Here is a 24,951-nt window from a genome sequence, read left to right on the forward strand (position 1 = left end):
CAGAGAAAAGAAGACACAAAAACCAAGAATCCGAGACAAAAACAGAGAGATGGACCGATAGAGAGACAGGAGACACACAGAAGGAAAAGATGCAGAAAGGGAGCTAAAGCAAAACAGAAGAAAATACAATAGAAAGCAGACATGGATGAGTAGATGTTCCCATATCAAGCTGTGGGCTGTGGGGACTGTGGGGTGAAGGGGTGGCTCTGGGGGGCCCTGGCTGGGACTGACAGAGTGGACAGGTGCCTCCAGGCAGGGTGGAAGTAGGGTCCATACCGGGGCAGGACTCAGGTCCCAGCGCTCCCAGGTGTTGGCAGAGAAGTTGTACAGCACGAGGTCACCCAGGGCGCTGTTGAGATTCTGGCCTGTGGAAGGTAGACGGTTTCAAGCCCTGGCCACAGGCTGTCAGGTCTGCAGTCCCCAGACACACACCACATATGCTCACCTCCAAAAACGGCCAACAGCCCCGGCGGGGACAGGAAGGCACCAGCTGCCCCAACACGGGCAGAGAAGGCGGGGTCCCCAGCACTCACGTTGTGCCACCAGCCAGCCCCCTGGTTCTCCCACAGGTGCAGGTCACAGGCACGTCCCAGGAAGCCAGGCTCACAGCGACACGGTCCCAGGGGCTGGGGGGAAGGGGACACAGAAGTAGGAATAGAGAGAGAGAAAGAGACAGAGGCAGAGAGACACACAGAGACAGGAAGAAAACAGGCCAACAGACAGGGGAAGAAAGGGATATAGACACAACCAGAAGAAAGAGGTGGAGAAAAGAAGACAGACCAAGAGAAAAAGAGAGACCCAGAGAGAAAAATGAGGACAGACAGAGGACAGGTTGGCAAAGGGAGACAGTGGTAAGGTCAGTGTCAGCCTGAGCTGGAAGTGCTCACATCTGGGGAGGGCAAGGCAGGAGGGCACAAGGCATGATCCAGGTCCAAAGATGGATACGCATGGCTCAGGGCCAAGGTCAGTGATTGAAAGTCCGAGTCATGGCTGGGGGCCCAAGGCCAGACAGAGTGGCGGGGTGGGAGGATGGAGTGGGGCCTAGCAAGAGGAAAAAGGGCCGGTTCCCAGGTGAGAGGTGGGTTGTAGATGAGGACAAGAGTGGGCTCACGTAAAGGAGGGGCCCCAGATGAAGGTGGGGTTGGGTTGGAGTAATACGTGAGGTGGGATCTAGAAAGGGAAGGTAGTACTGTGGGCGAGATCAGGGTCCCTGGCGGGGTCAGTGTCATGGCAGAGGGTGGGATGGGGAAGGAGCTTCAGGAAGGGGCAGAGTCGGATCCAGGAGATGGGAGCAGCAGGTGTGGTCACAGATCAGAGCCCCAGGAGGACACAGCTGGAGACAGGCTCACCGAGGCGCAGGTGCCATGGCTCCCACAGTAGGCTGAGCATTCCTGTAGGCTGCAGTCAGGGCCCCCCCAGCCTGGCTCACAGGCACACAGCCCTGGGAGCCGACACTGCCCGTGGCTGTGGCAGCCCCCCGGGCACAGGGAGAAGCGGAAGGAGGCATTGAAGCCCAGCAGGTTGTAGTTGGCGTCGCTGAAGAGGTGCAGCAGCATCTGTGGGCACAGGTGGGCAGGGCTGCGGCACCGAACTGGGGGGCCGGCCACTCCTGCCCCATCCCCACCCCACGCCCCCAAAGGGGTCCCCACCTCCTTTGCCTCTCTCCACCTTTCTCAGTGCCTGTGTCCTGTCTGATGTCAAGTCTCTCCTGCTGTGTCTCTGCCCCTCCCTGTGTAGATGCACCCCCTCACCCCGCACTGCATGGAGAGTGTCCAAACACTGCCCACAGCCCGGCCCCACCAACCTTGCCTGAAGAAGCCTCGATGGGCGGGGGCCGGGTGCTGCCACTCAGACTGGCAAGCAGGGGCGCACGGGGGGAGTCGCCATCGTACACGAACAGGTAGTCATATGTGCACTCCGTGTCCAAGAAAAGGAAGTCCAGAAGGATTCGGTGCTGGGGGCTCGGCGCTGGGCAATGAGAACAGGGGGCCCGGGCTCAGACGTGGACCCTCTCCACACGCCTCCGTGCAGCCCACTCGATAACGCAAGCCCTGCTCCACGTGATTTGGGGGGCCTAAAAATGAGTTTGACCTGGGCCCTGCCGTGGATGGGCGCCTGATCTCATAGCCCAGGGAGGTCAGAGCGGTGACAGCAAGAGGACAGAAGTTCAGAGAAAGAATTGCAGTATCAGCCCTGGAACTGGCTCCTGAGATCAGGCTGAACACCCCTCACTGTTCCCACGGGAAAACTGACGTGCCGAGAGAGGAAGCCCATCCCAATGGTCACACAGAGCTGTTTCCGTTTACTCTTGAGCTGCAGACATGCCCAGGCCTGGGGGTTAGGGCCGAGGCCCAAGCAGAGAGGCATATCCCAGATGGAAAAGGGCCTCTGTGAGAGTCCCCTGTTCCAGGGCAAACAGAGCTCCAAGGGAAGAGGCCCGTTTCTTTCCCCTGGACAAAGGCCGAAACTTGGAGCACCACAACTCCTCTCTGCCCAACCCAGGTTCTCATCTGTTTATTGTGGTAGCTAAGGGCACAGACTCTGGAGCCGGACTGCCTAGGCTCAAATCTTGGCTCTGCCACTTACTAGCTACTAGCTGTATGACCTTGGGCAAGTCACCTAACCTCTCTGGATTGGTTTCCACATCTGTAAAGTGATGAATTCACACTTCTTGGCCACTCCTCCCATCAAAAGGTGAAGGCCGATGCCCTGCTCTTGTATCTGGGAAGAGCCTCAGATACTAGCTTGACCAATACAAAGCAGCAGAAGTGGCATTCTGGGACTTCTGAGGCTAAATCAAAGGAAGCCTGGAAGCTTTTACCTGGGCGTCATAGAATGCTCCTTCTCAGAATACAGCTGTCATGCTACGAAAAGCCAAAGCCACATGGAGGGGTGACATGTAGGCATCCCAGCTGACAACCCCAGCTGAACTTCCAGCTGACAGCCGGCATCAGTTGCCAGCCCTGAGAGGTAGCCGTCTTGGACATCTGGCCCAAGTGAGTGTTCAGATGACTGCAGCCCCAGCTGATACCTGACTGGGCCCACATGAAAGGCAATAATGCATCTAAAGTGCTTAATGGGGCCTAGCACTTCCTAAGGCCACTACTCCTAGCACTGTGACGAGTCTTGCTCTCTGCCAGATCCTGATTCCAGAAGATTCTCTCATCCCACATCTCACACTAGGAGACCTGGATTCGAGCTCTGCTCCTGACCTGCTGGAGGACCCTAGGCCAGCCTCTTCCCCCATGCCCCTCAGTAGACTCATCTGTAGACTCGACCACAACTCACTAGCTGTGTGATCTTGGACCAGTGCCCTGGGCTCTCCAAGCCTGTTTCCTTGATGCAAAACGGGGATAATTCTCCCCACCCACTAAGACTAGTGTGAAGATTCGAGATGGCGACTCTAATATGCCAGCCCAGGCCTCATTTTCTCTCACCAGGACCACTGATCCAGCCTTCTTCCTGGCCTCCTGGCTTCCCATCTTGCCCTGATATGGGTCCTTGAAGGATCTTCCCAACTCAACATCTGGCCCTGGTCCTCCCCTGCTCAAAAGCCTTCCATGGCTCCCACCATCCCCAAGAGAAAATCCAGCTCCTTAACCTGGCATTTGAAGTCTCACCTTGTCTCACATCACCCTGTTGCTTGCAGTTCTATCAGAAGCTGGGCCTTTGCACAAGCTTCTCCCTCTGTCTGTAGCACATTCTCTCTTCCCACCAGCAAATTTCCCTATCTTCTCCTCCAGGAAGCCTCCCCTGATGCCCCCTGCCTGAGTTAGGTGCCCCTCTTAGAGGCTCTCACTTTCCATTATAATCTTCATTTCTCTGGGCCAGGACCAGCTGTGTCCAGGTCTGTCATCCCTGCAGCCTAGGAGGTCCACAGGGTAGGGCCTGGGCCTAACTCATTTTGGGGTCCCTCCCCGACATTGCCCAGCACAGGACCTGCTGCTGGGCAAGGGCTGAGGAATGCTGGATGAAGGAATGAGGAAATGCACAAAAGACAGAATATTGAAGTTGGCAGCTCTCCCTCAGCTCTGACCAGAGTCCTAGAGAACATAGCTGACCCCAAGCCATGGTCTGGGGAATTCAGAAGAACCATTCAGTCAGACTAGGCAACCAGACCTCCCAGAGTCCTACCAGACTCAACCAAACTACAAAGCTCACACAAGTACATTTTTGTCAAGTGCCTGCTGGAGGCCAGCTCACCATCTGCCTTCCCTAAGTTCAGGGTCTCCTGTTTCCACCCAACATGGGCCCAACATCCATGCTATCCTGAACAGAGATCCAGCCACAAAACCCCTGCTTTTCAAAAGCAGATGCCTCTGATTCATGAGGCTGTATGAGGACTGGATACAATAAAGCGTGAACGTGGTCAGTGACTTATTTCTTAATAGATAAGAGAACATATTGGTTCTTATGGGTAATAGGCATGGGGAAGGATGAGACATCAAGGAGAGTCTGAAAGTCTCACAGACTCCTCCCTATCCCAACATCCAGCTAGTTGGTCCCCAAGTCTCATTAGTGAAATGCCACAAACATCTCTCAGTGCTCTCTGCCCCTCTCCACCTCCTTAGTTACCGCCCCAGTTAGAACTCATCGTCTCCTGCGAGATTAGCACACCAGGATCCCAGTCTGCCCTCCACCTAGCCTGAGAGCAAAGCCCCACTCCTGCTCAAAATCCTTCTGTGGCTCCCCTTCAATCCCAAGAAAAAAGCCAAACTGCTCTACATGAAATTCAAGGCCCTTCTTCCCCTGTGTGTGGCGCCCTCCTCACCTCCCAGCCAACAGTCCAGCCAAACCTAGACATGGCTCCTGAGACACACCAGCTTCTCTTTTGTCTTCACAGAGGCTGTTCCCTTTTCTCACCCAGTAAACTCCTATGCATGCTTCAGAACCCTGCTCCAGTGCCTCCTCTTCTGTGACCCCCAGAAGAGTCTTCTCACTCCCCTAGGCCCATCTATCCAACCCTACACCTCCTTCTGTCTCAGCCCTGAGCACACTGGGGCTCTTCAAAGCTGGAGGATAATTTATACCCCCAACACATACACAAACTTCCATTCTGTTCTCAACCGCCAGACAGGAATAGTTCCCAAGCTGGGCACAGACACACATTCCCAAGAAACATGCTTCATCCATACCCCACACAATAGCCATAGATAAATAATACATAAAACATAGACCATGTCCTTTCCCTGTTCAAAATCCTTGCATGGCTCTCCATTGCCCTGGATAAAGACCAAGCGCCACAGCCTACAAAAGGAGGCCCTGCATGATCTAGGCCCTGTCACACCTCTGGCCTTTGCCCAGGACCTCCTCTGGGGGACCCCCATCTCTCCTTGGAGGCCAGCTCCTACATCCACTGCCAAGAGAGGCCTTCCTGGACTTCTCTGGCCAACTACTGCTTTTGGACTTCTACCTCCCTATTGCCCTCAGGACACAGCTCAAAATGACAATATAGTAGCTCAAAATACACCCTCGGCCTCCCACCAATCTCCAGCCTCTGGCTCATGGTTTATCTTCTTGTATTCTGTGTTCTAGCACACTGCATTTCTAGTTCCTCAAAAGCAGCACACCCTCCTGCATCCAGTCCCTTGCACGGGCTATTCTCCTTGCCTGCAATACCCCTTTGCTCCCTCCTACACATGCCTCGGGTCTCAGCTATCACCCAGGCTAATAGACATCTTCTCTGGGCTTCCCACTCCCTGGGGGTGGGTTTGTTTCCCCCACTGGACTGGGAACCCATGAGGATAGGGCTGGTGCCTTTGCAGGGCTGTTCCCTTGCCCTGCAACCCTCCTCATCCTCCTAGCTGATTCCTATTGGCCCTTCAGGTCTCAACTCAGACATGTCCTCCTCCAGGAAGACCTTTCTCCCACTCCCAGGTCAGGCACCTCCTCTGGGCTCCCCCAGGCCTGTGGGGTTGTTCCATCACAGTCCCAACCACTCTGGGCTATCACTGTCTATTAATGTGTTTGTCTCCCCCACTGGATTCCAAGCCCCAAGTCATTGGGGATTGCTAGAACTGCCTTGGTCTCTGTTATGTCCCAGTGGCAAATATAATATCTGGCACATAGATGGCGGGGGGCGGGCGGGAGCTGTTATTGAAGTACTTTAAAAATAACCACAGTAATAATCCTAATATCATGTATTGAGCATTTACTATCTGCCAAGCACGTTAAATACCTGTTCTCATTTCATTTCAACAACCCTGTGTGGTAGGTATTATTATCCCCACTTGGGGGGAGGGGAAACTAAACCTCAGAGATAGGAAGCCACCTCCCCAAATTCACAAAGCTAGTGTAAGAAGTGAAACCCAAATTCAAAGCCAGTTCCTATTCAGAGCCCCAGTTCTTATCAATTACTCAGAATACCACTCACTGATGCTCCTGGTGTGTAACTGTCCATCTGGGTCTGGGTGGAACTCCCCCACCAGATCTCAGGGCCTTGCAGGGCAGGGCCCAGGTTGGCTGCTGCTTAGAGCAAAGGGCATGGACCAGAACCAGGCTCTGGGAATGTGGTGAGTGGATGAATGAGTGCACAAATGAATTATTAGTGAATGGGTGTGTGACCCACGCGGCCCCACTCACCCTCGATGAGCCACTCGCAATTGCCATTGACGCTGTAGTTGCCAGCACCATCCGTCACGAAGCCTGGCGCCTCCCGCAACACTTGCCGCTGCCCCTTACAGTCCCCCGCCCAGGCCCCAGGGGACAGCGGCCCCAACACGGCCAAAGATAGAGCCAGCGCAACGGCCAGAGCCCGGCCCAGGGCCATCGCCGCCTCCAGCACTGACCCTTACAGAAGGCACGGACCCGGGCGGACCCTCCACTGGCGTGAGGCCCTGCAAATGCGACCTCTATGGACGGGACATGGCCTTGTAGACCGGGGAGGTCCAGGAGTCGCAAACGCCGCTAAGGGAACTGCCACTGTTGACGGGCTCTAGAAGTCGAGGGGTGGGCTCTATAGACCCATGATAGGCCCTGTAAATGGGGTCGCTATGGACAGGGCCGACCCCTAGGGACCGTGGGAGCCCCTTATAGGCACAGGCCTCCATAGGCTGGCTGACTCCATAAATGGTGTCCAGCAATTATAGACGCGGACCTTTGCAGGCCGAAACGGACCTTAGAGACGGGTGGGTCTCCAGGGGGCGAAGAGCCCTATAGCCGGGCGGGGGACTCCATAAAGGGTGCCGGCCGGGCCGGGCCAGGCCGGAATGGTCCAGGAGAGACTCCAGCCGGGGGCGGGGCGCGACAGGGGGCGGAGCCCGTCCTCAGGGGCTCGGGCCCGGACCCCATACACTCACTCCCTCGTTCACCCACCCGCGCCTCCCTCCGGAGTCGGATAGGCCAGATCAAAGAGACGAGGGGACACTCGGGCCAGAGCGGCCCTGGGAAGACCGCTGGGTGGGCGGGGGGACGGGGCCGAGCGGCCGCTGTGGGAGGGAGGACGAAGAGGAGGCGAGAAGTCGCGGAGCCGCAGGTCAGAGCGGCCCTGGGAGGACCACGGAGAATCCAACCCCATCCCTCCACAAATGGAGACTTCCGGGAACATCCCCGCCTAGTTGTCCCCAGACGCATGCGCAGCAGTGACCTCCTTGGTCTGCGCCGAGAGTGTTGCACATGCGCAATGCTAAAATCGTAACCCAAACTCGGGGTGCGGGTGGCTGAGCGAAGCATATGCCACTGGAGGGCGCCTCTACCTCTGAGTGGGTAAGAGAAGGTAAAAAATAAAGGAGCGTTGCAGTAAAGGCTAGATGACTCTTTCTTCAGTGTTCCCCGACTCTGGGTCAACATAAAGGTCAGCTTACTGCAGGCCTTTCCCAAAATTCCGTTTCACAGAGGTCCTGAGCCTGGAACGGTTCTTGTTCAGCCGCGTCTCTGAGCACCATCAAAATGCAAAAGAGGCCATCTTATAGATAAAAACTCAATGAATCCTCTTTATTTTGGCAAGAAGGGAAAAAAGTTTTTCTGCCGGGGACCCGAGGGAGGGTCCTCGGGATAGAGATGCGGGTGGACAGAGCACGGGTCCGAGGTCACAGAGATCCAAGGGAAGGTTTCAGAGTCGAGACCAGCTTCACAATATCCGTCCCGGGGGCAGTAGCTCGGGGTCGCGGAATCCTGGAGCGTCACGGGCAGGGTCCTGGCGATCGTCACTGGTGTTCCTGGGTCCGGCGGGGTCAGAGGTCTCGGAGGGGGCCAGGGGGCCGGAGGTCACGGAACAGCGGGAGCCCAGAATCCGGCGCTGCTCGGGGCAGGGGCTGAGGGAGGGGACGGGGAGAGCGGCTCCCGCGGGACCGTTTGGCACAAGAGTCAGGGTAGATAGGGGAAGAGCGGGACACTGTGCACCCCTACCTGGGCGCGCGGGGTGGGGAGGGTCGGGAAGGCTTGGGATGGCCCAGGCCTGGGGCCGGGATAGAGCGGGCGTCCGGAGCCCGGCGGGGGCCCGGCGCGCGGCCCTTGGGGCAGGGGCGGGCAGGGGTGCTCAGACCGGGGGTGCAGTGCCCCCGGCCGTGTGCATGCTGAAGTATTCGGTGAAGCCGGTGTGGGGCGCCGCCGTCTGGGGCACAAGCGGCTGGTAGGGTGGCGTCGGGCCATCCCAGCTTGGGTCGGCCGCCTTGGGGAACCGAGTGGGAGGGGGCGGGGAGGCCGCGCCCGACTCGGCCATGGTCACCACGCGGCCCCTCGGGGCCACCGCCGCCGCCACCGCCGTCTCCTCCACCTGCTTCCCGGCCTGGGAGGGGGGTCAGGGTCAGAGGCCGTCCGGGACCCATGGGGGGCAGATGCGGCCCCGAAGGCCCGTCCCCCTCCCCCGGAGGACCCCCCCTCCCGAGGTGTGGGCGCCTGTGTCAGTCAGGGAAGGAGCGGGTGGTGGGGCGCCTGGGCAGCGGGGCCAGGTATTCAAGGGGCGGCGTCGGGACGCGCGGGGCAAACTCCGCCGGCGGCGGGGGAGGCGGGGGAGAGCCCCGGAAGGCGGGCGGCGGGGGCACGGCGCGTGGCGTCTGCGGAGGTGTACGCAACAGCGCCAGGACCCAGTCAGGCAGGGTGGGCGCGGGCGCCGGGGGACGGTCGCGGCGCGGCATGGGGGCGCGGGGCGTGCGAAAGGCAGGGGGTGGGCTCAGGCGCCTGGGCGCGGGGGGCGGCGGCGGGGCCGGGAGCGGGGTCAGGTACTCCAGGGGCGGCGCCAGCAGCTCCTCGGGCGCCGGGGGCGCGGGGCTTACGGAGGAGGCGGGCGGGGGGATGGAGAAGAGCTCCGTGAAGTTGGGCACCGAGTCGCTGATGAACGTCACGTTCCCATAGACATGCTGCGGGAAGGCCTTGTCCGCCGATTCGCTCCCTCCGGGCCCCGGGGCCCCGGCCGAGGCGATCTGCGACGTGCGCACGTGATACGGGAAGTTCTTGTTGGCCGCCGACGGGCGTGTCATGATCTGGGATGAGGGACCAAGTACAGCTTGGAGAAGCGCTGTCCAGGCCTCAGGCTATCTCCATAAACATGGGATCCTACAGATTCCCCTTCACTTGACATCCCCCACGCTTCCCTGCAACCCTTCAAACGGGATTAGGCTCCTCCCCTGGGTTCTTCGACCTTTTCCTTCCATCACAACTCTTGCTCCGCTGTCCGTGCTTTCCTCCATCAGAGCCCTGATCACTGAATTATCATTGACTAGTTAAGCTACCGCGTCCTGCGCTGTCTAGTATGATAGTCACTAGCCATATATGGCTATTTAAATTTAAGTTAACCAAAATTAAACTAAAATTTTTGTTTCTCAGTCACACTAGCCACATTTAAGTGTTCAATGGCCACATGTGGAGAGTAGCTATCATGTTGGACAGCAAAACCATAGAATAGTCTCATAAACACATAAAGTTAAATTGCACAGCAACTGATAGACTCCAGAATGTTAGCTCCATGAGGGCAGGAACTTGACTGCTCTGTTCCCTGCTGAATCCCCAATATCTTCTAGAACAGTACCTGGCACATATAAGCTCTCAATAAATATTGATTGAATGTAGAGATGTCTCCCCAATTAGTCAGTTAGAAAGACAGGGACTGGGTATGATGCTAGCACTGCACCCAGGAAGCCCAGCACAGCCCCTCTGAGGCTGCGCTAAATAAATGAATAAGGAGCTGAAATCAATGAGCAGTGGAATGTCAGCAGTGCAGCTGTGCTGAGCTAACGTGAGCGTTTTTTAGGAAGGAAACTGGCTGAAGGTGAAATACAGCAGAAAGGGTATGCACAGCGTTTGGTGTTCTGAGCCTGCACCCCACCTCTCAGCCCCACAGCTCACTGAGTATGGGATCCGGGGCCTGTTGATTACACTCTCTGAGCCTAACTGGGAAAAAGGGATGACAGTGCCTGCTTGGAAAGATGAGGAGAAGGTGGACATGAAAACCCCTGGTGCAGAGCCTGGCACATGGTGGGTTCTCAGCATTTCTCCTCTGTCCCTTTCTGACTTCTGCAAAGCCTCAAGATGGACCGGCCCTGGAAGACAGTCTGTATCTAAGTCAGGCTCTGGAGTAGCAGATGAGGGAACCCCCTGCATGGATGAGTACCTTCCCTACTCAGAGCACATGGTGGACCCCTGGCAACAGGAGAGGGGGCCCTCAGTGATCCCTATTTCCTGTCTGGTTCCCTTTCATGCCAGATCTTGTGGTCTGCTGGAGAAGGACTGGGTTCAAAGTCCCTGCCCTGCCACCAAAGTCCGTGGAGTCCTGGCAGGTCACTTCCCCTCTCTTAGCTTCTCCTCTACATAGTGGGTCCAATAACTATTATCCATTCTGTCATGGAGCTGCTCTGACAATTTAAAAAGAGGGCAGGAATAAACACATATGGGTGTTCCTAACATGAAACAGAGGCTAGTTTGAGATAGGTGCCCACTGAATGGTGGGTGGATGGATGGATGGATGGATGGATGGATGCATGGACGGATGGACGGATGAATAAATATAAGATCTGTCACCCGGAAGACCAGATGGGATGTAAACCAGGGCAAAGAAGAGGTTTGCTGCTGGTACCCTCCTGATGCCATTCAGCTCTATGCCTCTGAGCCCCAGCCTGGCCCACCCCAGCTGCTTCTTCCTGAACAATAGCCTGTGATGGAGCAGCAGAGATAGGAGAATGTGTGGGGGAAGGGTGGAATAGAGACTAAGGGGCTTGTGGAAGGCAGTGGGGATACAGAAGGGAAATAGGAGAGACTGGGGACACAGGGTCAAAAATGGGAATGTGGAGAGGAGCAAAGAGTCCAGGACAGAAGGTGGGAGAGAGGAATAGAAGAGGGTGGAGGGAGTCCGGGGGACACAGAGTAGCCTGCAGGAAACCAACAGGCTCTCAATAAGTGTCTGTTTAATGACTGAAGGGAGGAAGTGAAGGAAATGGATCAAGAGCTCAGAAGAGAAGGTTCAGGCAGATCAATGGTGGGAAGCCTCATGCATCCTTCCTCCATAGGTTTCCCACCCCACCAGATGCCCATCCTCACCAGGAACACGCCATGGGCATACAAATGGATCCCCAGCTGGATGCCATTGACAATCTTCTCCCGGGCCCACTTGGGGATCCCAAAGTTGGCGATCAGGGCCATGACAGGAACCGCAAAGAACCTGAAGGGGATGAATTGGGTTTGTAGAGACAATGCCCCTGCCCTCCACCCAACCCTGTGGTCCCAACTCCCTTGCCATGCATGCACACAGGCCCCAGGTGGGTCCCAAATGTGAGGGAAGCCAGTGTGACCTTCAGAAGCCAGAGGTTAAAAGGAGGCAGGAATCCCACTGGCCTGGGAAATTCTGGGGAGCAAGGACTAGGTTGAATTGAACTCAGTTCTGCCCCACCCCACATCTTGGTACCTGATAGGAAATCAATAGATGCTTGATGAATGGATTAACATATGATAATAACAACTGAAGACTTACTACATGTCAGACCCGTTTCTACACATTTCATGTATATAAACTCATTTAATGCTCACAGTGACTGTGAGGCAGGTACAATTTCCATGTCCATTAAACAGATGAAGAAACTGAGGCTGAGAAGTTAATTGACTTGTGTGAGGTCACACAGTTTACAAGCTTTAGAAATATGATCTGAACCCAGGCAATCGGGCTTAGAATCTGCCTACTGCTATATTGAACATTTACTATATGCCAGACACGAAGCCCTAATATATTGCCCTATGCATGCTCAAGATAACCCTTTGAAGGATATACTCTTGACAAACTATAGGTTAGCGGCCAGAGGCACACTTTGTTTTTGTTTTGTTTTTTACTTTGGGAAAGTAATTTTTTCCAGGTCACTGAGGGAGTAGTGGCCGATTCTAGTGACAGCTTCCTGACCTGAAAGCCTATCTGCTTCACTGAGAAGGGTCTGAGTTGGGGATAGCCACTTTTGGGGAGCCCCGGACAGGAGGCAGGGACAGGTTGGGGGCCCAGCACATCTCACCAGAGGGTGTAGGCAGCAAAGAAGGGCACGTAAAAGGGCTGCTTCTCTGGGAAGTGGCGCAAGGAGACGAGCACGGCATAGCAGAACCACACGTAAGCTGCCACCTGCAGCCCGATGAGCCCGTAGCCCGCTGGCGACTCATACGTATATAGTACCTGGCCCGGGTCAAAGAACTGGACCCGAGGGAAAGGGTTCTTCATAGCTTTGGACTCCTGCCCTGTACACAGGGACCCAAAACCCCACCCCTTCGCACCCAGGGGGCAGAGTACTTGGTCAGGACAGAAGTAGCAGGAGAGCGAAGGATGGAGACAGAAGCATACAGAGGTAGAGAAGATGACAAAGATAGGAAGAGAATACCTCTGCTACCATGAGCCCAACAGGGAGTAAACACCATGTGGAAACTTTCCATTTGTATCAACTCTTATGAGGTAGGTCTTAGGATCACCCCACTTCACAGAGAGGGGAACTGAGGCTAAGAGAGAAGCTTTTTGGCTAAAGCCAAAGTCAAGGTGCTATAAAGCCTTAGAGGAGTCCCTGGTGTGGGTATACCCTCCTAATTTTAGAGGAGCAAACAGGTCCAGAGAGGGGGGCCATCACCCGAGGTTAGCCAGCTGGGAAGTGGGGGAGTCTAAGTGGAATCCATGTCTGTGTGACTCCTGAAATCTTGTTCACGACATTGAGCATGAATGTGACAGACAGTGAGAGACAGAGGGCGGAGGAAGAAGCTACTCAGAGACAGAGAAAAGGGGAGGAATGCACTTAGACAGATGGGAAGGCGGGAAATCGAAAGAGAGGATGCACGCTCCAGGAGTGGGACGTGAGGAAGGACTAGCAGACAGCTGGAGGAGGGAAGCCACGAAAGCTTTGCGGGAACAAGCAGGGCCTGGGCAGTGGCAGGTGACACTCACCTTGGCCTCATAGATGAGCAGCACCACGTGGGTAAGGGTGTACAGGGTCATGTAGACAGATAACTTCACAGAGCCCGAGTGGCTGATGCGGCCCCTGGCAGCAGGCCATGAGAGGAGATGGCAGGGGTGGAGCCGTCAGGGAGGAGGGGGCGACTACCCCCCAGACCCTCTCCCTAGCCCAGCCACCTCCCATCCCCAGCACTCCCTCCCAACCCAGCCTGGGCACCGTGTCACCGTGAATCCCTTCCCCAGAAGGATGAGCATCAGCAGGAAGATGAGGAAGCTGGAGGAGAAGAGCAGCTTGGCTGGGAGAAGGGAGGAGAGGGCGGCTCAGACACAGTCGGAGAGGATCCCGAGTGCCCACCCTGGCCCCCGTCATTCTCACCCAAGATCTTCAGACTCTCGTTGCCAATGCCATCAGTGGCATACTGGCCCCAGTAGATGCAGAAAAACAGGAGGCTTAGGACTGAGGGGAGGATGGGCAGAGAGAGGAAAGGACAGAAACCATCTTTGGAGCATCCCTGATCCCTAGCACTGTGATCCAGGTGACCAGAACCCTTCTCTGTCCCCATCAGGATTCTAGACCGTTTACTCCCACTGACCTAGGAGTCCAAGCCCTCAGCCCCTCCTCTCCCAGGACCCAGGAATCCTGGCCCCCAGCCCCTCCCCCCTCAGACCCAGGAGCCCAGGCCCCCAGCCCTTCGTCCCTCAGACCCAGGAGTCCAGGCCCCCAGCCCCTCCTCCCTCAGACCCAGGAGTCCAAGCCCTCAGCCCCTCCTTCCCCAGACCCAGGAGCCCAGGCCCCCAGTCCCTTCTCCCTCAGACCCAGGAGTCCAAGCTCTCAGCCCTCCTCTCCCGGGACCCAGGAGTCCAGGTTCCCAGCCCTTCTTCCCTCAGGCCTGGGTATCTGGGCCCCAAGTCCCTACTTTCACAGAACTCAAAAGTTGAGATACTCTAAACCTCACCCTCCACTCCTGCTGCGGCCATAAACATTTTATAAGTTGTGTGGAGCAACTGACGACCTTTCAGCAAATCTAGAACAGGGGTAGGGATAGGCTGTTCACAGACAGAATGGGAGAGCAGCTCATCTCCCCCTCGCCTGCCATGTCTCCTAGCCTCCCCACACCATGTTCTGGACTCACATCCAAAGTAACAGGAGAGGAAGAAGATGAAGATGAAGATGAGGAGGAAAGTCACATCTGTCTCCAGGATCCCTGTACATGTGGAAGAAGGAGGAAACAGTTTATTTGGGCTGGGTGTCCCTCAGCAGGCACCCACCTCTGGGCTCTAGGTCCCCATATGCTCACCAAACTCATCAGCCGAGAAATGCCTCGTCCAGAAGGACTTGCCATTGGTGAGAACCATCTCGTACTCCAGCTGCAGCCCATCTCCCTGTGGGGAGTGTGGAAGCCTAAGGGGGGCTCTGGGCAGATAGGGGGTCCGCAGAAAGGCAAGGAGGAGAAAGACCAGGTGGCCAGCTCAGCCCCTTACCCCACACTTGCTGAGTGCAATGTACCACCACCTTTCACGCACTGAGCGGAAGCTGCGGCCACTGGAGCAGCTCAGGTAGCGTGTTCCCTCCTCCGACACCACCTGGGGAGGAGTGAGAAGCTGAAGGCAGTGTCTGCCACCCCCGGGCCCTTGACCTTCAGCACCTGCCCCGTCCCCCAGGCTCGGCCCTTACCTGACAGCCTGACCAAGCATACTGGGTGGTGAGGTTGATGACCTGGTTGTTCTCGGGCCTGATCACTGACTCCTTGGCCAGGCAGTCCTGAGGAGGCAGGGCCATGGTCACTCCCTGACCAGCTGTGACCTTCCTTCTCCCCTTCTTGTACGCCCTGCTCACAGCCCTCACCTTGTCCCCAGCCTTGTACACGGCTGGCCACTGGGATGGGTCGTCAAAATAGAGAAGGATGTTCTGACAGCACTTGGCCTGCAGACCCAGAGATTTCAGGGTTTGGAGGAGGTGGGGAGCTGGGGGAGCCCTTGCCCCAGGAGGCCAAGGGAGTGTCCAGCTTCAGTGTGGGAGTGGTTGCAAAAGGCTCACCTCAGGGTATCGGAAACGGAAGTCTAATCGGCCGTAATCCGAGAGGAAGCAAAATCTCGTCAGGAACATCCAGTCCTGAAAAAGGGGCCCAGTCAGACCCTCTTCCGAGTCCTTTGAGAACTCTCCTTGACTCCACAGACCCCCAACTTTTCTTCCCTACCCTCAGTACCTAGTTTCCCAAGAAGCATAAGGGAAACAAGTCACCTCTAAAATTCTTCTTTGATCCCTTCACCTTGGGTCCAGGATTCCTGCCTCAGATGCCCCCCAAGTTTCCTCCCCTTCCCTCAAACACTTTTCCCATATCCCAGGCTCTCTGAGAAAGACCTGGAGGCCCAGATCCCCATCCCCGCCACTTTCTGTCCCAGACACCCTCTGACTGGTATCCCCTGTTATCCACACACCACCCCACGATGGTCCTAGTGACCACCCTGGGCTGTGAAATATTCCAGGCCCTCTCCTGGTCCTGAGCAGGAGCTTGGACTCACTGCGGAGTGAAAAGTGCTGTCCCTTCAGCACCACGTCGGCGTCCCTTCACCCCCACCTCAAACTCCGACTCTACCAACCCGGCCCTGCTCCCCACCCAGCTCTGACCTCAATGTCCCTCCTACAACCGCCGAGTCTCCTCTCGCACACGACTCCCCTCGGCCTCAACCCTGACCCAGTCCCCCATCAACCCCGACCCCCACCCCAGCGGCTCTCCAGGTCTGAGCAGGAGGGGCGGCTTGGGGCCTGGCGGCCCTCTCCCCCGCCCCTCCCTCCCTCCCTCCCTTCCCCCGGGGGCCCGACGGGTGGGAGGGGAGGGCTCGGCGAGCTCACCTCCTTGGAGCTGAGGTTGCCCCGCACGTACTTGGCCCGGGCGCGGGGGGGCAGTGGCAGCAGCAGGAGCAGCAGCGGCGGCAGCAGGCGGCGCAGAGCGGGTGCGCGCGGGGGCTCCATTCCGCCCGCTCCGGCCCCGGCCCCGGCTCCGCTCCGGCTCCCGCTCCGGCCCGGCGACGGCAGCGAGAGCGCGCGGACCGGCAGGCGCGCGCCCCCGATTAAAGGGGCCGCTGGGCGCCGCGCTCCCCGCCCCCTCCTCCGAGGTGGCCCAGTCGGGCCTCTTTTTAATCCCCGTGGGAGAGGACGCCCCTTTCCCATCCTGTCCACCCAGGCACAGCTGCAGTCTCCCCTCTGGGAGTCTCCGGCTCCCTGTGTCCTAAACTAAACTCACCTTCCCCCAAGCTGTGCCTCCTCCAGACTGCCGTCTCTAAAGCGCCCACAACTGCCAGACCCCAACTCTGTCCTGACCTCCCCGCAATTTAGTCCACAAACTGCTCATCCACTCCCCCAAGCCATCTATCCCCTGCTGGGTCCACCTGAGGTGCCAGCGTTCCAGACCCCTTGCACTGTTACGTGCCAAGAGAGAGACAGAGAGGGAAAACCACTTATTCTGGGTCACACAACACTGAGGTGGCAGAGAGCCCTCCGCCTCAACCACTGCACCCCCTGCCTGACCCTGTCCTGTCACTGCTTACGAGGTTGTGCGACTGGTTTGCTGAGACAGAGGTGTTGTTAAGAAGCTCATAAATCAGACTCAAATAAGTTGCCCGGGTTCAAATCACAGCGTTGCCTCTTTCTCGCCATAAGACCTCAGCCAAGTCACAGCCCTGTTATCTCCCAGTCCAGTCCCTTCCAAACTAAGGTGGTACCCACCTAGTTTCCCAGTGGCAATGGGGAAACCTGGAAAAGCTTTACAGTGTAGCTTCCAAGGCCCTGGGTTTGATTTTCCTGATCGGATTCCAACATATTTCTAGCTTCATCCCTCCCCCTCCACTGCAAAAAATTTACTGCTCTTCAAAATACCATTTTTAAATTCTCTAAGCCAGGGGGCCAAGCAGGAAACCTAAAAGAGTGATACACTTTCAAGGGAGAGTGTGGGTCCCAATGAAAGGGGGCCTCTGCTACTTGGCTTGAGCCAGTTGTTGCTGAGGGGATAACAGGTGGGGTGCCAACTCATTTTCCTTTTTTCTCTCTATTTTTGTTTTTAGAAGCCAGAAATGCAATTCTTTTTTTTTTTTTTTAAAGCAAACTGTTTGATTTATAACAATAGGCAATTGATTTCAAAAATGTAAAATATATCATGGGTCAAATAAAAAAGCCTGTGAGCCAGATTCAGGCCATCTGCTGTTCCTGCCCTAACCGTGCTCACACACTGTTCTTGTGCTCAGCAGACCAGGAGCCCCTCAAGGGCAGGGCCCCAATGTGACCCTCTAGATCTCGGCATGGTCTACAGATATGGGCTGAATGAAAATGGTCCCACATCCCCTATTCACCCTCTTCCAGGCCTTGCATATACTGTTCCCCTTGCCTGAAATATTCTTTTCCTCCTCTACTAGCAAGTTTCCACCAATCTTGAGAAATACAAAGGTTTGTGTCAGCTCTTTTATTAAGACCTTCCTCATCCCTGGGGCAGAGCCTGTACTCTTCTTGGACTCCCCAAGCCCCTGCACCTCTCTCTCTCTCCCAGTTGCAACCACTGGGGCTGGGACTGTCTGTACCCACCACTGGACTGGGAATCTCCTGGGGACAGAGCCTATCTCACTCACTCTGGGACCCCAGCATCGCCAGAGCCAAGAGTCTAGCACATTGTTGCCTTCCGTGGGTGAACATTTTGGACTGACTGAAGTCCCAGGTTTCTCCAGCCTGCTGGCCCCTCAGGCCCTAGGAAGGTGATAAGTGACAGCACCTTCCCCTCTATTTTGGACCCAGAACTCAGAGCTAAGGTAAGCTGCTCTCCTGAGTCAGCCATTCACTAAAAATCAAGCGGGCCAGGAAGAAGATACTTTATTGAGGTGATTGGAAGTGCAGGATTCCTGCCCCCATCCCAGCATTAGCCTTCTCAGTACAATCTCATGGGTGGAAAGGACCAGGCCTCTGGGCTGCTCTGAGTCACCAACCAAGAGAGGCTGGGCTGCAGGACAGGGGGGTTGGGACTCCAGTCCAGAGCAGAGGTTCGGGGCAACAAGGGTGATGGCAGGTGAGGCAGGGGTTGTTGTGTGCGAACCTCCCAGGGTCGGGGAGGGGGCGGTGTGGCTACCAGCCAGATGCTTTTCAGCAGGTCAAAGGCAGTTGGGGGGCCCCAGGCCACCCCGGATGGTGAAGACATTGAGGGCAATGGAGGTAGCCAGGGACTTTTCGGTGGTGCCACGCTCACCCTGTGTGTAGCGGGAGTGCTGGAGGTGTGAGGCATGGTAAAGGTGAATGCCTTTGTCCCTTGTCGCCTCCTCTCCCCTGGGGCCTGCTCAGGGCTGTTGACCCAGGAGGAGGGTGTCATTCCTCGTCTCTCAGGGCCCCCAGGCTTGGTCCCTGGCACAAAGAAAAGAAGCATGGAGGGGCAGCTGAGCTAGAACAGACAAGGGGAAGGGGAACACAAGGAACAGGAAGTGGGCTCACCTGACAAGGGTGGCTGGCAGCCCCGGAGCACCACCATAAGGTCAGGCACACAGCCATGGCAGGCCTGTAAGGTACCCACGACGGCGTCCCTGGCCTCTTGCACTAGGTTCCTCCTGGGGAAGGCCTGTGGCAGAATCAGATGACACTGCAGCTCCGCCAGCAGCTGCCCCAAGCCAGGGAGCTTGGGAGGACTAGGTGGGCCTGGGCCCGAGCCTCCAGGCACCTGGTTCTCCTTGCCTCTTGACTGTGAGGCTGGTTCTCTGGCCCTGTCTGGGCTTGGGGAAGGCTTGGTAGTCAGTGTGGGGGTGACTGGATCCAGGGACCCACTGCTCAGCAGCCGTGCCACATCCAGAGATTTCACCTCGTGGTTGAAGAGGCCCCGGTGCTCCCTGCTCAGCCGGCCCTGGGTTATGACCACCAGCTTGGGGGCAGTAGGGGCCACGGGATCCCGGAGGGCTAAAGGTGGATTCCGACTGGCCACAGGAGGATCCTGACGGGCCAGTGGCCGGCGGCTGCCCACCAAGGCCTCGTTACGCTCTCGCCTGGTCTTCCGACGGCGGACCCGACCAGGTTTCTCAGCCCTCTGGAAAGGTTGGGTGGCTGGTGCCCGGGTGTCCATGGTGTCCTGGAAGATAAAGATAGTCATCAGCGTGCATGCAGATGAGTCAGGGACCTAAAAGTGAGTAGTGAGAAGAGATGGTTTGGGGTGAAGTGGGAGCACTATTTAGAGAAATACGATGAGAGAAAGAAGTGTGCGAAGAGAGATGGGAAAAGGCTTGGTCAGGGAAGGAGTCATGGGGGTTGGGTGCAGTCAAGGGAGCCACAGTGAGGGGGAAGATTTGTTAGGGAATACAGAAAGAGTAATAAGGAATAGGAACGTGAGGAAAATAGCCAACGGATGGGACAAGAAAGGGATCATGAGACTCGAGGGATCTGGTGAACCAAAAAGGGATTTTGGACACAAGAGAAATCCTGGGACTGAGGAGGTGCTGGAGAACGCAGAAAGTGGAGAGATATTGTCAAGGAAAAAAAAAAAGACAGGAGAGAGTGACAGCAAAAGAGAAGCTGGACAGAGAAAGCCTGAAGGACACAGAAAGGGTGACAGAGGAGCTATCACAGACTGGGACCTGGTCACGGGGTGTTGGAGGAGTGAGGCTGGAGGAGAAGCAAAAGTGGGGCAGTTGAGGTAGATAAAGGGGGGGTTACGGTTGGTGGGGGGAAGGTGGGGGAGGGGCACTTCACCTTCTCCTGCCCAAAGAACCCAGCGCCCTGCCCACCCCACGTGGCTGTGGGGGCTCAATGGCTTCTCTTCGGTGGCGACCCTAGCTTACTGAGCCCGGCACTCTTCCGGGCTTTCTCAGGCCAGGTTTCCTGCGCATGCGCGTGCCCCTCCCACGCCCTTTCGCTTCGCTGCGTCTTAGAGGCTCGAGGCTCAGGGGCACGTGCCACAGGCCTTGAGGGCCCGTTATAGCCCCATCCCTCCCAGCCTCCCTTTCGGAAACTTCTCATTTGTCCTTAGGCACCTCCCAGCCACCAATTGGCTGTGAGGTCAACTAGACCTGCCCCCTTCCTGAATGCTGATTGGTTTAGAGATCTATGGGTGGACTTTCTGTCTGGAACACGAGAGAAGGCCTGGCGTGAAGGACCATGGTACACCCGGTGCACAGGCAGTCCCCAGTGCTCAAAGATATACTCCGTACCTAGAGAATCAGTATAGCATCGTCATTCAGAGCTAGGCTCTGGAGCTATACTACCTAAGTTCAAACGCCCAGATTGCCACATTTGAGCAGTGTGACCTTGGAGAATTGTGTAACTGCTCCAAGCCTTACTTTTCTAATCTGTAAAATGGGTTTTGTAATAGTATCTCCTTCATTCGGTTGCTCAAAGTATGAAATGAGCTAACACCTAACTTAAAACAGCGCTTGGTGAATGAATATCTCGAAGCTTTGTTTTTCACTAAGCCTTGCTTCAGGAATTGCCTCTCTACCTCTCCAACTTATCTTTCTGCACTTGTCCCAGTAGACTTTAAAAGCAGGCTATGCCAGAGTATTCCCCATGCCCAACAAACTATATTACTTGTGTAATATTGCTTGCCCAACCTTCATGATCTTTCAAAACCTAATTCAGATACTACTCCTAGGACACCCCACACCGTCAGAGTCCTTCTCTGCCTCCTCCCTAGAGGTCCCCAGTTCCTCCCTTAACCACAACCTTGATCCTTCTCTCAGCTCTGTGTCTGAATCTGTCTCCCCCAACACACTGGGACAAGGCTAGGATCTAACCCATTAATTTAATATTGATTTAACAAGTACTTGTGAGCAGGCACAGTACTTGGTACTATGAGTTAGGCCCTGTTCCAGGAAAGTGGTTTGAGGCAAAACATAAATAAGACTAATCTATCTCAGTATCAACCTACCTAGAAGGAATGAATAGATAGGAAGGTCCCATCTGGGAATACAGCCAGGTCTAGGGGTGTGGTCCCCTAGAACAGGGAGATTGGGAAGACGTATGGTCTTCCTCAACTCTTCAACCTTAGGTGGCCTTGGCTGTGGATGTGGGTTTCAGAGCCCAGACACCCAGCTGAAGTTGTTGGTCCGCAGTAGGTTTAGGAAGGGGAGAACAGGCCGCAGATCTGCAAGATGAGCTGCTGCGGGAGGTTCGCCAGGCTGGACCTGGGCCTTGCATCGTCTCTAATTTCCTTTCTTTTTTTGCACCTTCTTCTGCCCTCCTTGCAGGGCCAGTGATGTCCGTAATGCAAAAACGTGTAGTTTAGATTTGATGCCACAAAACTGCTGTTTTTGAGCAGGGGAGGCCCTTGAGCAGATAAGCTCACTAAAGTCCTGGAGCCGCCTTAGAGTGTCTCCTTACAACAGAGCCTCTAATTTTCACATTTTGCCATCTTCCTTTACTCTCTTACACATCAGTAAAAACTGAGAGCGTCCCCTCCTAGCCAGGTGCATACGAGCCACCCCTTCAAGGGATCCAAGAATGGACTTGTCCACTCACTCCCCTCCCCCCACCACGTGAATGGGACACACACACACACACACACACACACACACACACACACACACACACACACACACACACGAGTTCCTTCCTCACATTTCTAGCCCTTCAGCAAATGGTTTCTTCCCACGAGGCAGGGCACTAGGTTTTCCCCGCCCACTCTCGGCCTTTCAGGTAGTTCACTCCACCCGGTGACTCCAGTGGGGTGGTTTCTTCCTCCTCTCCCCATGGGTGGTGGATGGTCTCGCCTCCCCCCATCCCCAGGTGCCGGTGTAGGCTAGATGCCCCGGCCCAGGCCAGAGAGTGGGACGCGCCCAAGCGGGAAGCACCGGACGAGCTCACTGCGCGGCCGCCGCGGGGGAAGCAACCGTTTCTGATCCACCTCCCCTCCTAAGTGAAGACTTCCGCCCCTGGAGAGGAGGCGGCGCCCGGGACCGGCCGTCGTCCACCGCGGGACTGCGGGCGTCCGGAAGGTCCATTGTTGCCTGAAGGGGTAAGGGTGGGCGTGGCGGAGCCACCTATTTCGAGAACACTCCAGGGCCGACCTCGCTCGCTCTTCCTGCAGGAGCTGCGGCGCCAAGATGAGCGGAGAGGGCAACCCGGCCAGCAAACCCACGCCAGTGCAGGACGTGCAGGGCGACGGGCGCTGGATGTCCCTGGTGAGCGAACCCACCCGTGACACTCAGGAATCGGGGTGGGGGTGGGGGGCTCAGGAATTCAGCTGGTTTGTGCGGCTGTCACTACCTGATTGGAAAACTGAGGGCAGTTGGGGTGGTGCTGCCTAAGGAAGCAGGGCGGGGCGGGCCCAGCAGCGCGCGCGTGCCACTGACTCCCCCTTGTTCGTCCCCGCAGCACCACCGGTTCGTGGCAGACAACAAAGATAAGGAACCCGAAGTCGTCTTCATCGGGGACTCTTTGGTCCAGCTAATGCATCACTGCGAGGTGAGGCCCGTCTTCCTTCTCCTGCCCCACCCAGGCCTGGGTTCTCACTGACACACTTGGATGAAACCTCAGGCCAGGCGGGATTTGAGGTACCTGAAATATCCTCAGATAGCGCCCAGAACCCAGAATCTCCGTGTAAGGTACAACATTCTACTCAGAAGGAAATGTGTACCCTGGCTATGTCAGGCTGGAGTTGTGTATAGTGAGCTAAGGTGAGGAGGCTCTTTATTGTTTGCTTAATGGATTTGGATTTCCAAAGCTATTGTCCTTTCCACGAAGTGAAGGCCAACTGTAATAGCTCTTCACAAAGGGGGCTTGATTATAATATCTTTCCACTAAGCAAGGTTAAACCGTAATGGATTTCCTCAAAATGACGTTCAGCTTTTGATTCAATGCATAGCTCAAGCAGAATGGGTTTCTATAAAGTGAGTCTGTCTTCTATGGGGTTCTGTGAATGGGAGACTATAATAGATTTGCATAAAGTGAGGTTTGACCATATTGGGGTTTGCTCAAGGTGAAATTTAACCAGACTGTTTCCATGAAACGAGGCTCTTCCATAATGACATTTGGTTAACATTTGGACCCCGGGTGCTGGTCCATGCTTGATAGTGCGCCTGTGCCCACACCACTTCTTGCCTACAGATCTGGCGGGAGCTTTTCTCTCCTCTGCATGCACTTAACTTTGGCATTGGCGGTGATGGCACACAGCATGTGCTATGGCGGCTGGAGAACGGGGAGCTGGAACACATCCGGCCCAAGGTGAGCAGGGCTTGGGTGGACAACTAAAGCCCCCCTAGCCTGCCCCCTCACTATTGCTTCACACCTCTTTCCACAGATTGTGGTGGTGTGGGTGGGTACCAACAACCATGGGCACACAGCAGAGCAGGTGGCTGGTGGCATCCAGGCCATCGTGCAACTGGTGAACGAGCGGCAGCCCCAGGCCCGAGTCGTGGTGCTGGTAAGGAGGAGGGAGGGCGGGGAAAGAAGAATGGCAGTGGTCTGAGACCCCCTCCGGTGTAATCACAGGAGGCACAGTTCTGGGCAGCTTGGCACAGAGCAGTGGCTTTCAGGCAAAATTTCACATTGAAGCTTGCTACACCCATCAGAGCAGCTGTGGATAACAAGATGTTCAGGGACCAAGCAGCACCTTTTGCGCAGGGGAGCACTGGAGATTCTGGGGTGTCAAAAACTCGAATAACCGAAAGTTGTCAGTCATTCCTGGGGTGAATCTAGGCTCCATCACTTCTACCTCGGACGTTATTTCCTCTCTGAAAGAGGGGTTGACCCCTTGCCATTATGTCAACATTTTTATGAGCAGTACTTAGAAAGACACTAGCATCAGGTTGTTACTGAATTGGCTCAGACAGGACATCAGGCACTACAACTACCCTTCCAGTCCTCTAGTTTCCCATCCCTTCTGTATTCTGCAGCTGGGGACTTCACGGTGGGGGTTGGAAAAGTTTGACAGAGATGCTGATCAGACCCCCATGTTGGTAGGATGTCTTCTCACAACTCTTGGTGCCCCTCCTCAGGGCCTACTTCCGAGGGGCCAGCATCCTAACCCACTTCGTGAGAAAAACCGACGGGTGAACGAGCTGGTACGGGAGGCATTGGCTGGCCATCCACGTGCCCACTTCCTAGATGCCGACCCTGGCTTTGTGCACTCAGATGGCACCATAAGCCACCATGACATGTATGATTACCTGCACCTGAGCCGCCTGGGCTACACACCTGTCTGCCGGGCCCTGCACTCCCTGCTTTTGCGCCTACTGGCCCAAGACCAGGGTCAGGGTGTCCCCCTGCCAGAGCCCACCCCCTAAACATCTGCCTTCCTGCAACATTAAATTCTTATTCTTCAGTCTCCCGTCCCATTTCCTGCTTCGTGGCCAAGCCCATCTGGGTACGTCAACTTCAGCCCTGATCTATGACCCTGCAGTTCTACAATGTGTTGTTTCTGCCGAGGGCAGGCGTCACCAAACCATTAAGGCACTCTGGTTCTTGGAGTCACGTGGATTTCTACCATCACAGTAGTGCCCCAGGCAATCACTACCAATCAGTAACAGTACGTGAAAGCAGTTTGCCATCACTACCCTATAGGGTTAGGGTCACGCAATTATTCTGGGAACAGTGGCCCAACAGTCTAAGCCCAGCTCCCAAAGAAGGCCCCCCTTCTTCGCACACAGGTTTCCTG

At 55.9% G+C, this 24,951-nt stretch overlaps 4 protein-coding genes across 7 annotated transcripts in view; 1 reads left to right on the forward strand and 3 right to left on the reverse strand.

Annotated features, from left to right (window-relative positions):
- Positions 1-7,537, reverse strand: part of MEGF8 (multiple EGF like domains 8) — a 38,213-nt gene extending 30,676 nt beyond the window's left edge. Inside the window, exons 1-5 of the mRNA XM_019713724.3 lie at positions 6,583-7,537; positions 1,805-1,968; positions 1,350-1,556; positions 446-626; positions 277-365 (exon numbers count right to left, since the gene is read on the reverse strand). Of these exons, the coding sequence (XP_019569283.3) occupies positions 277-365; positions 446-626; positions 1,350-1,556; positions 1,805-1,968; positions 6,583-6,769 (828 nt within the window). The 5' untranslated portion in view covers positions 6,770-7,537. The remainder of the gene's footprint in view (positions 1-276; positions 366-445; positions 627-1,349; positions 1,557-1,804; positions 1,969-6,582) is intronic.
- Positions 7,538-7,904: 367 nt separating this feature from the next.
- On the reverse strand, positions 7,905-16,527 carry TMEM145 (transmembrane protein 145). 3 transcript variants are annotated; one of them, XM_074314242.2, is made up of 15 exons: positions 16,197-16,512; positions 15,381-15,455; positions 15,189-15,266; positions 15,018-15,104; positions 14,825-14,926; positions 14,641-14,725; positions 14,476-14,547; positions 14,299-14,367; positions 13,719-13,799; positions 13,560-13,638; positions 13,334-13,427; positions 12,426-12,598; positions 11,470-11,590; positions 9,213-9,419; positions 7,905-8,725 (listed from the first exon to the last, which is right to left on the reverse strand). In XM_074314242.2, the coding sequence occupies exons 1-15, from the start codon at positions 16,314-16,316 to the stop codon at positions 8,477-8,479; spliced, it is 1,692 nt and encodes a 563-aa protein (XP_074170343.1). In that variant the 5' UTR covers positions 16,317-16,512; the 3' UTR covers positions 7,905-8,476. The 3 variants fall into 3 exon arrangements, with proteins under 3 accessions (XP_074170343.1, XP_074170344.2, XP_088656269.1); XM_074314243.2 differs by lacking the exon at positions 12,426-12,598 and having other exon boundaries at positions 16,197-16,527; XM_088800143.1 differs by having other exon boundaries at positions 8,583-9,419; positions 16,197-16,495.
- Positions 16,528-18,190: 1,663 nt separating this feature from the next.
- Positions 18,191-22,053, reverse strand: PRR19 (proline rich 19). Of its 2 annotated transcripts, none has more exons than XM_019713740.3 (3): positions 21,915-22,053; positions 18,810-19,434; positions 18,191-18,722 (listed from the first exon to the last, which is right to left on the reverse strand). In XM_019713740.3, the coding sequence occupies exons 2-3, from the start codon at positions 19,426-19,428 to the stop codon at positions 18,256-18,258; spliced, it is 1,086 nt and encodes a 361-aa protein (XP_019569299.1). In that variant the 5' UTR covers positions 19,429-19,434; positions 21,915-22,053; the 3' UTR covers positions 18,191-18,255. The 2 variants fall into 2 exon arrangements, with proteins under 2 accessions (XP_019569299.1, XP_019569297.1); XM_019713738.3 differs by lacking the exon at positions 21,915-22,053 and adding an exon at positions 21,226-21,844.
- On the forward strand, positions 22,000-24,618 carry PAFAH1B3 (platelet activating factor acetylhydrolase 1b catalytic subunit 3). Its single transcript, XM_019713742.2, has 6 exons — positions 22,000-22,291; positions 22,384-22,477; positions 22,671-22,760; positions 23,403-23,519; positions 23,596-23,718; positions 24,293-24,618. Exons 2-6 carry the CDS (start codon positions 22,400-22,402, stop codon positions 24,578-24,580), a joined length of 696 nt encoding a protein of 231 aa, XP_019569301.1. The 5' UTR covers positions 22,000-22,291; positions 22,384-22,399; the 3' UTR covers positions 24,581-24,618.
- Positions 24,619-24,951: the final 333 nt, after the last annotated feature.

This window comes from Rhinolophus sinicus, chromosome 8 (genome assembly GCF_057876585.1).
Source record: "Rhinolophus sinicus isolate RSI-liver-muscle chromosome 8, RSI-T2T, whole genome shotgun sequence".
Classification (NCBI taxonomy): Eukaryota; Metazoa; Chordata; class Mammalia; order Chiroptera; family Rhinolophidae; genus Rhinolophus; species Rhinolophus sinicus.

Excerpts from the sequence above, each read along its gene's own strand:
- TMEM145 (XM_074314243.2), bottom strand. The coding sequence starts at position 16,514 with ATGGGAAAGGGGCGTCCTCTCCCACGGGGATTAAAAAGAGGCCCGACT. Across the intron at positions 15,456-16,196 it reads GCAACCTCAGCTCCAAGGAG|GACTGGATGTTCCTGACGAG; the intron begins GTGAGCTCGCCG and ends CCCCTTTTTCAG. Across the intron at positions 14,726-14,824 it reads TTGCACTCAGCAAGTGTGGG|GGAGATGGGCTGCAGCTGGA; the intron begins GTAAGGGGCTGA and ends CACTCCCCACAG.
- PRR19 (XM_019713740.3), bottom strand. The coding sequence starts at position 19,428 with ATGGACACCCGGGCACCAGCCACCCAACCTTTCCAGAGGGCTGAGAAA. Across the intron at positions 18,723-18,809 it reads CTGCCAGCCACCCTTGTCAG|GGACCAAGCCTGGGGGCCCT; the intron begins GTGAGCCCACTT and ends TCTTTGTGCCAG.
- PAFAH1B3 (XM_019713742.2), top strand. The coding sequence starts at position 22,400 with ATGAGCGGAGAGGGCAACCCGGCCAGCAAACCCACGCCAGTGCAGGAC. Across the intron at positions 22,478-22,670 it reads ACGGGCGCTGGATGTCCCTG|CACCACCGGTTCGTGGCAGA; the intron begins GTGAGCGAACCC and ends TCGTCCCCGCAG. Across the intron at positions 23,719-24,292 it reads AGGCCCGAGTCGTGGTGCTG|GGCCTACTTCCGAGGGGCCA; the intron begins GTAAGGAGGAGG and ends GCCCCTCCTCAG.